Genomic DNA, 15971 nt, shown 5'->3' with positions numbered 1-15971 from the left:
AATGTTGCCAAATACTGCTGGAGTAGCACTTTTTGGTTCAAAAAGCACTTTCTTATAACTGGTTAACCACATTTAATAGACAGAAACACTGAGGCTGTGAGTTGTTAAGGTAAAGTAACTTGTCCAAAGTGCATAGTTAATAAATTATTGGCTTGAGAGTCAAACCTGGGCATTCTGATGTTAGTTGAGCTTATTTTACTATACTAATTTTTTTTGGGGGGGGTCTTTTTGAGATGGGGTATCACTGTGCAGTTCAGGATGGCCTTGAACTCACTTTGTAGCCCAGGCTGACCTCAAACTCACAGCGGTCCATCTGCCTCAGCCTCCCTGAGTGCTGGGATTATAGGTGTGCACCCCCATGCCTGCCTAATTTTTTAAAAAGAGACTTTATACTACAGATACAATAAGATGACAGTGTAACATAACACTTAAATGATTTACAGGTTAAACACTTCTTATTGTTTTTACATTCTTAATTACAACTGTGTAGCTTTGCCTAATTTTGTCAAAAATCTCATAAAAAATATTTCACTCTTAACATGGCATATGTTATTAGGGAACTGTGGGAAAAGGTAATACATTTAAAATTTTGAATTGAACAGGAAAACCTTTTTAAAAATGTATTTTTTATTTGTGCGTATCAATTTTACAAAATATTGTGTTTTGATGTGATATTTTCCTACATGCATGTAACATGCCCATCCTCCCTGTTACCCTTGTTTGCACCCCCTCCCTTTATTCCCTTCCTCTTGTCTCATAATTGTCTCAATAGGAACATCTTGAGGGAATGTTTTGAGTTCATATATCTGCTAATAAATTCTGCTTTGAGTAAAAGGTGTTTTCTCTTTATCACAGATATTTGAATGGTGGTACTTCCATAAGCACGGCACCTCTTTTATTGAGCAAGTATCTATTAACCATTTGCGACCGCTGATGGGAGGCACGGAAAGCAGCATCGCAGAGCCAGGTTCTCCCAGCAACAGAGAAAATGAAACCGGTAGACAGAATTTGTCAGGTGACTTTTTCAGTGTGTTTTCAGAGCTGTGTTTCTAAGATTGAGTTTGACTGTGGGAGATAAATTCTAAACAACACAGTTGTGTGGTTTGGCTGTGTGTTTACTCCTTCACTGATACACTGAAACCTAATCATCAGTGTGACGTTAGGAGGTGAGGTCTTTGGAGATGATCACATCGTGGGGGTAGAAGCTCAACAGTTCTAGCTATATATGGTAAACTTGGCAGTATTATTAATGTAGGTTGATAATTCTCAGACTGACTTCTTTAAAAATCAAGATATTCACTCCCTTGTTTTTCCATGTTTTATAAAAAGGGGAAGAGAAAGCAGCTTTCTGTGCTGAATTAGAAGAGATTTTCATATTTGTATACCTCAGCCTCAACTCTTTATCAGGTTGTGAGGGTAATCCCTCATGAGTGGGATTAACGTCCTTATAAAAGAGACTACAGAGAGCTGTTTGCCTCTTCCACCCTCGGAGGACATAGCAAGAAGAGTGGTACTCTACTATAGATACTTAATTATATGGAAATGTCTGTAAAATTGGTTTGTGGGTAGAGTCTGGGAGAGTTTTGAGGGACATATCTGAAATATGGACATTCAGGATGATTCTGGTGAGATCCCAGATGGTAACGAGGAATGTGTTATAGGAAGCTAGAGGAAAAGTGATCCTTGTTATAGAGTGAAAAAGAACTTGGATGGCCTATGTTCTGCATTTTGTGGATGGTGGAATTTGACACAGTGAAATTGGATATATAACTGAGAATATTTCCAAGCAAAGTGTGGAAGTACCAGCTTGTTTCCTCTTGACTAGTTACAGTGAAATGTGAAAGAGGAGATATAGACTGAAGAAGGAATTGTTAAACAAGAAAGGAATCAAAGCCAGGTGCAGTGGCACACACCTATAATCCTACCTCTCTTCGAGGTTGGGGCAGGAGGATGGCAAGTTGAAGTGCATTCTGGGCAATTTAGTGATTTAGCAAGACCCTGTCTCAAAATAAAAAAGTGCTGGGGACATAGTTCAGTGTGGAGGCTGAATTCAATGCTCAGTACACTCTCTCTCTCTCTCTCTCTCTCTCTCTCTCTCTCTCTCTCTCTCTCTCTCTCTCTCACACACACACACACGCACGCACGCACGCACGCACGCACACACAGAATGAATGGATTCAATACAGTATTGGATTCTTCAGGACTGGACCATAGGGCTGTTCAGCTACACGTGTGTACTTCCTTCAGAAAAGACCAGCCCCTTCAACGTGTGTTTAAGTATGGTCTGCAGTACTTTTTTTTTTTAAGGGCAGTCCAAGCTAACTAATATACATATCATACAAAAAAAAAATTTTCCCAAAACAAGCTCAGTCAGGAGACTGGAGGTATTTAGCATTTGTTTAAATCCTTTAGTAGGAGACTGTTTACTTTCATGCTGTTTTTATCCTGTTTGTTATATTGTTTTTCATTGAAGTATATGAGCATAATCTGGTTTCACGCAGAGATATAGTTAGAAGAGGGAGGAAGATTTTTAATAGGCTTTTCAGGAAATTATGGGTATTCTTTCTTTTCTTTACTTTCTTTGTACTATATCAAAACTTGCTAAGGAGTACTTTCTGAAAATTTAGTTTCAGTGTCGAACCTGAACTTTGCACTCATTATTAATATCTTTTCACATGCCTTAATACATTTTTAATGAATCTCTTCTGCATAATTTTAGAACATCACACATTGATTGTTTGGAAAGTACTTTTTCAGTGAGTTGTACATATCTTAAATATTAATACATTTTATTGCAAAAGAAAAACCACCAAGCATTCTGTGCAGTTTTGCTTGTAGTACTAGGAATTGAAGCCAGGGCCTTTGCCCTGAGCTATAGTCCCAGCCCTTCTTATTTTTTTATATCGAGACAGGGTCTCACCAAGTTGCTAAGTTACTGGGTCCAAACTTGTGATCCTCTCTTCACCCTCCCAAAGTACTGGAATTACGGGCCTGTACCACTGTGCCCAGCTGCTGTGCAGTTCTGTACTTCCCCTGGTTGGAATGTGCTTCATCTTGCAGCCTTCTACTCATCTTATAGTGAGTGATTCACTGTCAGTGCACGGGTCACCTCTAATCTACAACCTTCCCCAGTTTCCATAGAGAAAAATTAATTGCTTCCTTTTCTTTGTCTTGGAACAGAACATACCTTTGCTATAGCACTTGTCACATAGTTCAGTCCGTTGTTTACATGACTAACTTTCATAGTATATTTAATTCAGTTCAACAAATCAGTTCCAGATAGTGTGGTAGGCTCTATGCATGTAAAAGTGAACATTTTTAAAAGTTCATATTTGCAATATTTGTAATATTGTAAATTTGTAATATTTATAATATTGTAAGTGCTAAAACTGAGTTATGAACCTCATACTGTAGAGACAGAAATAAGGGACTAGATTTAATTGTGTTCTTCTTGAATGCAGGGACTATTTGTGCTTCTTTTGTCTGTATACTCTCTGTGCTTAGCATACAGTACGTAGACAATAAACGTTGGTTAAATGAAGGTTTAACATCGTTGGAGTAAACTCTCATTTTGCCTCTTGTTTTTCAGAATGCAAAGTATGGAGAAACCCTTTAAACCTTTTTAGAGGAGCAGAATATAGGAGGTATTAACATTTTGCTTTTATTTTAAGTATGATAATGGTCTGATAGTAAAAGTACTATGGAAACATTTGTTTTTATAAATATATCACAGGCTCTTTAGTATAACAAGATGAAATGACTAGCTCAAGGTTTAGTTGACAGAATCTTGACCATATTTACTTTTATAATCATGAGAAGCATTGTTTCAAATTATAAGTTGTGATGCATAATGAGTATGGAATAGGCCTCCTAGTTTATTATGTTAGAAAGCCTCTTTAATTTTTTAAAGTTTTGGTGGTATGGGGCATTGAACTTGGGTGCTCTACCACTGAACTACATCCCCACCCATTTTTATTTTTTTTTAAGACAAGGTCTTGCTAAGTTGCCTACACCATTTAGTTGGATTCCACTTGCTTCAGCCTTTAGAGTAACTGGAATTAGAGTTGTGCCTCACCATACCCGGATAGAAAGCCTTTTGAAAAGAATTTATAAGATTGTGTATAAAGTTACAGGTGCCAGCATATACCTATTGTGTGTTCAGTTTCAAGATTTACATATTTGAAGATTCACTAAAAAACATCACTCTGAATGTGAATGTAAACTTCATTTGTACAGTAGTACAAGGCACAGCGTTTTTATATTGATTTTATATTGTAATTTCTCATCTGTACAACTGTCTACTTCTCTTCCACTTCAAATTATATATAAGAAAATACTTTTAGAAATTTTTGAGCAAGGATATTTAACCTTCATTTTTATTTTGAGGAGGTTGCATTTTACCTGGAGGTAGATTGGAGCATGGTATCTGGTTCACTGAACAAAAAAACATGACCACTCTGTGTGGGCACTGTGAAAAATGGTGGCAATACAGAAATGGTTAAGTGGTAATCCCAATACTTAAGGACTTGTAGTGTAACAGTAGCATCCTAGGAAGTGAAAGCTAGGCTTTAAGGAGAGATGCCATTAACCTATGTTAAATGATTTTGCAAGAAATAGGTCATTGAACTTCTCCGTTTATTAATAAAGTTTTTGAGGTTATTCCTTGCTCTACAGAATACATTTCATACAGATCATTGGAGAAGTTTCTTTTTTTAAGAGAAATTCCTTAAAACTAGGAATGTTTATGCTTTTTTAAATGATTAATTTATCTTAATGAAAATGTCTAAATTGTGGGGGGTTTTTGTTTTTTGAAACAGAGTCTCGCTATGTAGTGCAAGCCAGCACTGAATTCACAATGATCTTCCTGCCTTAGCCTTCCAAGTGCTGGGATTACAGGCATGCACCACCACGGCCCATCTAAATTGTGTTTTTGACCATTGTATGGTTCTAGAGTTTAAAGCCAAGACTGTAGCCAACCCTTCACAAGAGTATAGAATTCTGATACATATTTGATACGTTAGCTTCTGGCCAGGTTCCATTTCCCAATCCTTATTTTTCCATTATTGCATCTTTTTACTTACTTCTGATTTATGTTATTGTTGTTATATATTATAACTGCTTTAAATCAGTGTAGGAATAATATGGCTTAAGATTTTTTAAAGCTTTATTTATTTTTTTGTGGTGCTGGGCAATCAAAACCTAGGTTCTCAACTGTGCTAGGTAAGTCCTCTACCAGTGAGCTATACATCAGACCTTTTTTTTTTTAGAGTAAACAGCAAATTTTGATAGGTGAGCAGAAATTTACTTTTTTCTTCATTATAACTTTTATAACATTGCCAGTACCCTTAGCAAGCTAATTAATCCAATTAAATAACTTAAAATCTTTGATTATACAAGTAATATTTATCGTGTGCTTTTTAAGTGCCCGTTTTTAGCCAGGAGGGGTGGCATGTGCCTGTAATCCCAGCACTCAGGAGACTGAAGCAGGTGGATCACTTTGAGTTTGAGGCCAGCCTGGGATACAGTAGCAAGTTCAAAGCTAGCCTAAACTTCATAGACAGACCTTGTCTCAAAAAACCAAAAAGAGTATTTTTTCTGATTGCCAAATATGTGCATATTTAGTGTAGAAAATGAAAATTAAGGAGGTATATTAAAGTAAAAATCATCTCTTTCCACAACCAAGTCATGATTAGATAATTGCTATGAGAATTTTTCGTCTAGTCTTCCTTCTACATGTGTTTATAGAAACAAAACCCAAACATCTTCCTATACTTATTGCTATTCATCCTGTTTTTTTGTAAAATATATTATGTGAATTTCCTATAAAAATTATTGCCAACATGAATTTCATATACAATGTGGTTTTTTTGTTGTTTTTTTTTTTTTGAGGCAAGGTCTCACTATGTAATGCAGGTTGTCCTTGAACTCACTTATGTATCCCAGGCTTGCCTCAAACTCACAGTGATCCTCCTGCCTCAGCCTCCTGAGTTCTGGGATTACAGATGTAATACACCATGCCTGGCTAATATTGTGATTTTTAATGGTTATGTTATAGCCTATGACTTGGAAATACTACACTTTACCTGTAGCCTCTCCATTTGCATTCCTAAGATTATTTCACTGTTAACATTTATATTAGAGAGACACCTTTATATGCAATATTTAGCCACACTTATGATTATTTCCTAAGATTAACTTGTAGCACTAGGGTTACCAAATCAAAAGTATGTCAACTATTTTTTCCTTTTATTAGTTTTCTAAAATGTATTACTGTGAATATTTAAAAATAATTGAAATTAAAGAGAGTAGTAAAATTCCAGGTACTCATCCACCAGCTAGGTGTGACTATTTTTAAGACTCTTAACAGATATTATCTAATGGATTTCTGGAAAGAGAAATATAGATCTTACTTACATTATATCAATACTGTATGTGCACATATCCCACTTCCTCCTTGTTATAGTCACTTTTCTCATTGCTGACTCAAAATATTTGACGCCCACAAGGAAGTAAAGTTTTATTTAGCTCACAGTCTATAGAGGTTTCAGTGTATAGTTGGCTGGCTCTAAAGCAGGGTGGCATGGGAGAGGGGCATCGCAGAGGAGAAACAGTTCATGGCGTGGGAAGGCAGGCAGAAGGCAGCAAGCAATGGTAGCAACAGAAGCAGCAGCAGCAGCAAGTCTTCTTTCTGTTTCTTACATTCCATCCAAGCTACCTGCCTTTTGGCGGGGCGGGGGTGGGGGGGTTAGCACCACACCAGGGTGGGGCAACGATAATCCCAGTGTTACATACCCTAGATCCAGCCACCTCCAAAAAGCCCCAGCTATCACCACATGAGGCTTTGGGGGGATATCTAGATATAAGCTGTAACAGTCTTTGATAACATATCTTTACCAAATTGATCGGTGAAAAGTAAAACTTAGTTATTTTAATTCACTTATCTGTGAATTAAATTATCTGTGAATTATAATAGTGAGATTTGACATTTTAAAAAATGTTTATTAGTACATATTTGTAGTATGTATGACACTTACTATTGTGGAGATTTGGCATATGTGTATAACATATTTGATTTTCATTCCCTCCCACTTCCCCCTTCATTTCTTAGTATGCTTCCCTTTTGTAAAAGATCTATCTCCCTGGTTCTTATATTTTATTTTGTTCATTAGTTTATTTATACTTTGGGTTGTATCTGATTTATTTCACTTAACATTATGGTTGCAAGGTGCATTCATTTGCTTATAAATGACTCAAATTTATCTTTTATAGCAGAGTAGTAATCCATTGTATATAAGGACCACAGTTTCTTTAGCCATTCATCTATTGATGGACATATAGGCCACTTTCAAGATTTAGCTATTATGAATTGTGCTGCTGTAAACATGGGTATGCATGTATCATTGTAATATGTCTTTAACTCTTTGGGAAAGATACGTAGGAGGGTAATAACTGGTTCGAGTGGAATTTGTACCTTTAGTTTTTTTTAAAACTCTTCATACTGATTTCCATATTGGCTGTACTAGTTTACATTTCCACCAACAATGTAGAAGGAATCCTTTTTCTTCCCACAACCTTGCCAGCATTTGTTATTATTCAAATTCCTGATGGCAGTCATTCTTTCTGGAGTAAGATAGAATCTTAGTGTTGTTTTAATTTTCATTATTCTAATGGTGAAAGTATTGAACATTTTTTCGTGTGCTTGTTGGCCTTTTGTACTTCTTATAAGTGTATTCATTTCAGTTGCCCATTTTTTGATTGTGTGGGGAGGCTTTTTTTTTAGTTCTTTAAATATTCTAGGTATTGGTCCTCTGAGGAGTAGCTGGCAAAATTTTTTTCCCCATTCTGTAGGTTGTCTGTTAACTCTGTTGACTGGTTGGTTTCCTGTTTTGTAGAAACTTCTTGATATAGTCCCATTTGTTGATTCTTGATATTGTTTCTTGTGCAATTAGAGCTCTGTTCAGAAAGTCCTTGACTACATCTGTGACTTCAAAGGTTTTACCTATTTTTTCTTCCAGTAGATTGTTTCTGTTTTAATATTTAGATCTTTTATCTCTTTTGATTTTAGTGTAGTACATGGTGATATGTATAGGTCTAGATTCAGTCTTTAGCATATGTATAGCCAGTTCTCCCAGCACCATTTGTTAGAGAGGGTATCTTTCTTCCAGGGTATGCTTTTGGCTCCTGTTGTCAAAGATGGCTGAATGTGCCTGGGGTTGCTTCTGCATCCTTTATTCTGTTACACTGACCCATATGTCTACTTTTGTGCCAGTAGAGATTTGACATTTAAAAATGTAGTTAGTAGCCATATTAACTTGCTAGTAGTTTATTGCATGCATGGGGTGGTATAAAGGTTTAAATTTTTTATACACTCTGGGAAGTTTCTCTTAGTTTTTATGCTGTGAAAGCCCTTCACCATCTTTACACTGGGGAAAAATTCACCTGTGTTTTCTTTTAGTTTCTGCGGAGTTTTAATTTTAATACATAGTACTAACTCAGTAAGGTAGGTGTGTGTGTGTGTGTGTGTGTGTGTGTGTGTGACTAAGGATTGAACCCACGCTGCCCTACATTATTGCCAGCCCTTTTTTACTTTTTATTTTGAGGCAAGGTCTCCCTAAATCACTAAGTTGCCTATGCTGGGCTCAAACTGGTGGTCCTCCTGCCTCAGCCTCCCAGAGTGCTGGGATTACAGGTGTGAGCCTCAATGCCTGGCATCCCATGTATTTCATATGGTACATGACTAACTTAAATTGTTTTATTCCTTTAAATGTAATGTTCAAAGAACTGTTTATTGAATAATTTATTCTTTCCTATTTTGTTTTTGATATTTTATTATCATGCGCTCAGTTTGTGAAGATTATCTCTTTTGTCTCTTTATTGAGTATCATAATATCCTGAAATAGAAGTTGTAGTTGTGTATTTTTGGGATTTAAATAGTGTCCCTTGTAGCAGACAGATGCTGTCTCATGTCCAATTTAAATATTTTCTTGTGTTTTGGTAAAGATACACTTGGGTAACTGGTAAAGAACCACTTACATACTATGACATGAACTTGTCAGCACAGGACCATCAGACATTTTTCACCTGTGACACAGACTTTTTACGTCCTTCAGACACAGGTATGTATCATATCTGTTCATGGTAATAGACTGATTGTGAAAATTATTTTAAAAGCTTTTTAAGTTAATTATAGTATATACTACAAAGTTGCCGGGCATCATGGTGCATGCCTGTAATCTCCCTGTGAGTTTGAGGCCAGCCTTGGCCCTATAGTGAATTGAAGGCCAGCCTAAACTACAGTGAGACACTGTCTCAAAAAAAAAAAAAAAGTATGTGTGTGCACACACACACACAAAATTATTTGACTAGATGTTATTTATATTACTAATAAGAAACTCAGATTAAATTAAAACAAATTATGTTTTGGTGTATGCCTGTAATCCCAGCACTTGGGAGGCTGAGGCAGGAGGATTCCTATGAGTTTAAGGCCAGCCTGGGCTACATAGTGAGTTCAAGGCCAGCCTCAACTACATAGTGAGACCATGTCTCAAACAAAAAAACAAAAAAACAAACCAAGAAAAGGAAAAAAGTTATTCTCTGTGGAACAGAGTATTTAGGGGTAAGAGTGTATGACTCAAGGATAGAGTACTTCATTCATACAAGGCTCTGGGTTTGAACCCCAGCGCTGAAAAACAAACACAAAACAAGAAAAGAAAAGGAAGAGGAAGAAGAAGCAGGGGAAAGGGTAGAGAAAGAAGAATAATATTGAGACCGTAAATTTATGGTTTTAAAACGGGATTTTTATGCTTGATCTTAGCCAAAAGGTTGAGTAGCGATAACACAGGGATTTTTATCATAACGTTTTTCTATTTTGAATGCCCTTCCACTCTTTATGTGATGAGCTACTTTTTATTCCTCATTATCTAACTTAAAAATCACATTCTCCAAGAAGTCTTCTCTGGAGTTTCCTGTCATAATTAAATATTTTCTTCTCTGTAGTTTTACAATACTTTGTTCAAACCTCTGTTAAGAGGTAATTTTAGTTAATTTATTCAACCAATAGCATTCATTTGTTTATGTTATCACATCACTTTCATGTTTGTCTTCCTTCATATGAAAAAGTTTCCCTAAGTGACACTTTGGAGAGCAGGAACTATATATATTTTTCACCTTGGTCTGTATCATTTAGCACATTGGCTGGTGTACTATAAACATACTTTTTTTATTTTTGTCTTTTTGAGACGGGTTCTCACTATGCAGCTCAGGTTGGCCTTGAGCTCACTTTGTAGCCCAGGCTGGTCTCAAACTCGCAGTGATCCTCCTGCCTCATCCTCCCAAGTGCTGGGATTACAGGCGTGTGCCACCATGCCTGGTTATAAACATACTTTGATGAAAGTATGAAAAATGACTGGCATACATGCCACAGATATCTTAAGCAGTTTCACTAATAATGACTACTACTTTTGTGTTAGATACTGTTCTTATATTGTAGAAATGTACTAATTTCATCTTCCTAATCACTTTATGATGTAGATATTTTTATCAGTCCCATTATAAAAAGACAGGAAGTGAGGCAAAGGGAGATCATGTAATGTGCCTCAAGTTGCACAAATAAATAAAGAAGGCTGGGTTTCACACTCCACTCTTGCTCTTAACCATGCTTAACACTGAAGTGAATTCACTGTGATATATGTTTGCTAGATTAAATAAGTTAAGGGTGGATGGCAGCAGGAAACCTAAGGATGTTCAGTATGGTTACATAAAATAATTTAATTGTAAATATAGTAGGAAAAAGATGTGTTTTATGTTTATATGCTTAATGTTTATATTAATAGCAAAATATATATGTTTAGGAAGTAGTAGTAGAATACCAGTATTGTATATTAACTTGGAGCCAGGTGTGGTGGCACACTCCTGTAATCTCAGTACTTGGGAGGTGGAGGCAGGAGGATTGCCACGATTTGAAGGCCAGCCTGGGCTACATAGTGAGACTCTATCTCAAAAAACAACAGCAAAGCAAAAGAAGGAAAAAAGTGAGGTGTGTTGGGTGTGATGCACACTCCTGTAATCCCAGAATTTGGGAGGCCCAGGCAGGAGGATCACTGCAAGTTGGAGACCATCCTGGGCTCCATAGTGAGTTCAAGTCCAGTCTGAACTACATAGCAAGATCCTGGCTCAAAACAAACAAAAAAGAATTGAGGTGTCTCTGGAAACCAGGCTTCACCTTCCTTTCATAGATGTAGTGACAAACATTAGCAAGCTTTTCACTATCGCTGTCCACTAAAGTTAGGTTCCTTTTCTCAAAAGAGATTTTTGTTTACTGAAGTTCTGTATGAACACTATACGCCATGTTTATTTAAAAGAATCAATTCCTTTCAAATACAAGAACTGTATAAAGCAGTACTGTCAACACAAAACAGTGGTCACATTATATATCTGCAGATATAAGCATTGCAAATAATATACTATATTTTTAATCTTATGGTTAGATATTTTCAATGAAAATAGCTTTAGTACTTATGACAAGATAATAGTTGGAACAGAACAAAACATTGTGTTCATGCTTTTGAATTGGTGATACGCCCCATTTTAAAATTTACTGCCTTTCGCTGCTTTTATGACAGTAGTTTGAGGCAGAAGTGCTTCTACTTAGTGACCAAAAAGAATCACATTCTTGTCCCTTAGTATGATTCCTCACTCTTACGTTTTCTGTTTCTCATGCAGTGACATTGCTGCATTGCAACAGATGTTCTCTGGTTTTACTTAAAGAACACTGACAGCCCGGATTGAGATGGCTGAGAATTTAGAGATGGAATAGTGCAGTATGGAAAATCTATCTATGTCAAAGGAATAAAAACATTCTTGGTAATTTTAAGCATAACAAACTAGGTGCTTTATTCAGAAACTTTTGTTTGCTTGCTTTAAAGGGAAAAGCCCTGATAATATTTTTCTTCACTTTTGCTTCCTTTTCTTTTTTCTTTTGGTAGAAAACACCTCAGTAATCCATGCCAGAGAAAATATTTTTCAAGAGTAACAGTATGTTCATATAAGGGAAAAAGGATTTTTTAAAGCATATTGCTATGATTGTCAAAAAATATAAAACTAAATTTACAAAAGACCTAGAAGACCAAGGATAAATAGTCCTTCATTGTCCAGCACTATCATGATTTCTAGCATAAAAGCAAAAAGTTTATGAAACTCAAGTATCTTCTGACTAACTTGTAACTACTATCCTTTTATGAGAGATATCTTTCCCAGTGTTTGTGATTTTTAGCTCCAAAAATCATCTAATTTTGCTGTTTTTTGAGGTAATGAGTTAATTTTAAAAATTCTTTGTCTTAATTAGGTGTGCTTTCATGAAAGACCTTATTTTAGCTCATTCTGTGGATTGAATGGGACATTTTTTGCTATGTCATTAAACATAATGATAGGTTTTTTTGCTATAAAACTCAGAAAACTTCCCCATATAACCCCAAGAGGCTTTATGTCTGTTAATCCTCTCCTTGAGATACGTGTTGTTACCATAGCAGCACTGTCCAACATGAAGGTAATTTTATAATTTGTACTTGTGCTTACTCCCAGCTCCTTCATTTTAGTTTAAATTTGTTGCAGACCAAACAACAGTATCATAGTCTTCATTTGAATATGTTAGAAATTCGTGAAGATATGGCCATATTAATTCTATCCATCTCTGTACCAGAACTATCTATGGTCAACAATGTAGATTCAACATCTAGTACCAAATCTTTTTTTCTTTCTTGGGAGGATTCACTATTTCCATTTTGTACTTCTTCACTTTTCAAGAAGTTTTCAGTAGGTTTACTTTACTTGGAGTCTAAGCAAGTTTTGGTGTTCTGCCAGCACTCAAGTAAGGGTCTTGAGAAACTGAGATCTAGCATAGTATCATCCACTGAAAGTGTGGTCACTGAATGTTCCTGCCCAATCCATTTTACAGTGATAGGGAGAGCCACTCTTGAAGAATAGGCAGCTTTCTTGAAAAGAGGCAGCTTTCCTTTTAAAAACAAAAAAATGGGGCATGGCAAAATCAGCTACAGCCTTTTTCTGGTTTTTTGAGGCAAGGGGGAAAAAGGATTTTTTAAAGCATATTTAAACCCAAAGTGCTTTAGCATGTGGAGATTTTTACATTCTAGATTTTGCTTTTAGTTCAAGCTGGCATTGAACTCACTGTGTAGCCTAGACTGGCCTAGAACGTGTGGCAATCCTCCTGCCTCTGCCTCTTGAGCATTGGGATTGATTGCAAGCATGCACCATTATCACCTCCAGCTAGTATGTTCTTAGAGCACTTTTTGAATATTTCCTAGAGGAATTTTGAGAAACTATGAACCCTTTAGCACATTTTAGTTGATATCATCATGTTAAATAATTGCAAAGAGTCTAATTTTTGATATATTGCAAAATACATTTAAAAATAATGTATCTTATAATGAAATACATGGCATGGAATCACATGGCTTTATCTTTTTGTGTTTGGGCTGTGATTAAACCTAGGGCCTCATGCAGGTTAAGCATATGGTCTACCACTGGGCTACATATACCTCTAGCCCCTGGAATCAAATGATTTGATTTGACCTACCCTTATTCATTGAAAACTACACAAACAAATGTTCTTTTACAGTAGTAAACTTTATGTAAGTCCTTTTTCTTCTTGAATGCATACCTATCATACATCCCTATATAATTGTAGTATAATTCTTTTCTGCTTGAGTCTTTTATTACACTTGCAAACTTTTCCACAGAAAATTGTTATATAAATTTTTTAAAATTTGAATTTTATTTGACCATAAGATTCGAAGTGCTTTGATGTTCTTAATCATATTTTTGTCAGATCTTTAAAGGTCCATACGTAACTCTTTGAACTCTGGAATATGTCCTCCATATAACCTAATTGAGAGCATGTCTTCATTGTCAGTACTGTCAGTGAAATCATACTTACTTTCTGACAAGGAAATCTGACTTTGTTTATTAATTCAAATAAACACACTAACATGCATCTTCACAACAACTATCGCTCTTCTGAATTCACATTCTAAGATAGAAAGATAGGTGGATCTTGGAGCTTGCTGAGACCCCAACACTTGGCCAAAATAAGGCTGCAGTTTTTCTCCCCACCCCTTAACTAATGCCTGCTTTACCTTGCTGAGAAGTGTTCTTTTTTTGTAGTAGTTGGGGAGAGGTGCTAATGGAACTAATAAATATTATTGTAATTCCCTCCTGTATAATATACCTTAATCCAAAGTACCGACGGGTCAGTATACTCTTTCTTAGAGCTAGGCTCCGTAAGTAACAGGCGGGACTCCCTGTTACAGGGTGCCTCAATTTAAAGTAGCTACCCCTAAACCCAAAGTGCTTTAGCATGTGGAGATTTTTACATTCTAGCCAGGCAGTGCACCTCAGAAAGATTTAAAATGGCTAAGAAATAGCCTTTTTTTTTTTTTTTTTTTGAAAAATGGAAGGGAAGGGGTTGGGGATTTAGCTCAGCGGCAAAGCGCCTGCCTGGCAAGCGCAAGGTCGTGAGTTCGGTTCCTGATACCTGAGAAAAACAAAAAAAAAAAAAAAAAAAAAAAAAAAAAAATGGAAGGGAAAATATCTCTCAGGTTAAAAGTTGTACAGAATTATGGTTAGGTAGGGAAGGAAAACAGCACAATGAAAAGACTAATCAGAATAACATCTTCAGGTAAGTAAGTTACAAGAAAGAGTCATATAAAGTTGAGGCTTTAGGAATTCTTTTAAACCCATGCATGGTGTTTGTTTCAGGTCCTTTTAGAGTTAATGTATAATCCAGCTAAAACTGAACTCAAGCATAGACTATCAGAAAAAAAAAACTATCTATTGAATGATAATTCAGAAATGGACTGTTGGTTCAATCTTGATCCTTTCAGACACATAAAAGCAATGATTTAGAGCTGGTGTGGTGGCACACACCTGTAATCCCAATACTCAGGAGGCTGAGGCAGGAAGATTGCTTCCAGTTTGAGGCCAGCTTGGACTACATAGTGAGTTCCAAGACCATCCTGAATTACATAGTGAGACCTTGTCTCAACAGAACCACTAATAAATAAATAAATAAATAAATAGCCATGGTTTATATCCATAGCTTTATATTTTAAAAAGACAAATGTGTGTATGTGTGTGATATAGGGAATTTCCCTTGACTTATTGTTATCGGTAATCATTAAGTTAGTAGGTTTTATTCTCATCTTACTAATTTGTTTGTAAGGCCACAGACTAAATATATCCTCAGGGGGCAGCCAGGAATATTTTTGGGATTGGTTTCTTTCAGTGCTTAAAAATCAGGTCATGGTTGTGGTAAAATGCGCCTAGTCCTAGCCACTCAGGAGATTGAGTTAGGTAGATTGCTTGTGCTAAGAGTTTGGGGCCCACCAGGGCAAGATAGGGAGATCCTATCTTAAAAACAAAGAAAAAAACCCAGAAAATCGGGAGATTTTACATTAGAAATCCAGTAAGCCTGTAATCCCAGCACTGTAGGAGGTGAAGGCAGGAGGATCACAAATTTGAGCCCAGCCTGGGCACCTTAGCAATTTAGCAAAACTTTGTCTCAAAATGAAAGATTAAAAGGGTTGGGAATGTAGCTCAGTGAGAACAGAAGTATTGGTTTAATCCCCAGTACCACGTAAATAAATAAATACCCACATTTATACTTGTTTGAAGGTTGGGAAATATGGAAACACTGGACCTGCATTTCCTACTTGGTGCTGATCACAGCCAAGTTGTGGCTGTCTGCTGAAGACAGTGCATGGGCTTTTACTTCACTCTTCTGTTTCCTAAGCAGCCGTAATAGGCATTTACATTTGTGATCCCTGACCTACAGATACCTGCTGGTCTCTTTTGTACTTGTTAGACTATTAGGGTTTTTTTATTTTGTTGTGTTTTGTTTTTTGATACAGGGTCTCGCTATATAGTCCAGGCTGGCCTTGAATTCACTGTAGCCCAGA

General features: G+C 36.3%; 1 protein-coding gene and 1 pseudogene across 6 annotated transcripts in view; one reads left to right on the top strand and one right to left on the bottom strand.

Moving 5' to 3' along the window:
- Nucleotides 1-15971, top strand: part of St7l (suppression of tumorigenicity 7 like) — a 109423-nt gene that overhangs the window by 7631 nt on the left and 85821 nt on the right. For all 6 annotated transcript variants that reach the window (XM_013516417.1, XM_013516414.1, XM_013516418.1 and 3 more), the window contains exons 3-5: nt 856-1015; nt 3590-3644; nt 9001-9116. In XM_013516417.1, the coding sequence (XP_013371871.1) occupies nt 856-1015; nt 3590-3644; nt 9001-9116 (331 nt within the window). The remainder of the gene's footprint in view (nt 1-855; nt 1016-3589; nt 3645-9000; nt 9117-15971) is intronic.
- LOC102019317 lies at nt 12285-13894 on the bottom strand (annotated as a pseudogene).

Source organism: Chinchilla lanigera, unplaced genomic scaffold (assembly GCF_000276665.1).
Source record: "Chinchilla lanigera isolate Chin_1 unplaced genomic scaffold, ChiLan1.0 scaffold00034, whole genome shotgun sequence".
Classification (NCBI taxonomy): Eukaryota; Metazoa; Chordata; class Mammalia; order Rodentia; family Chinchillidae; genus Chinchilla; species Chinchilla lanigera.
This window is presented reverse-complemented; position numbering and strand designations above follow the sequence as displayed.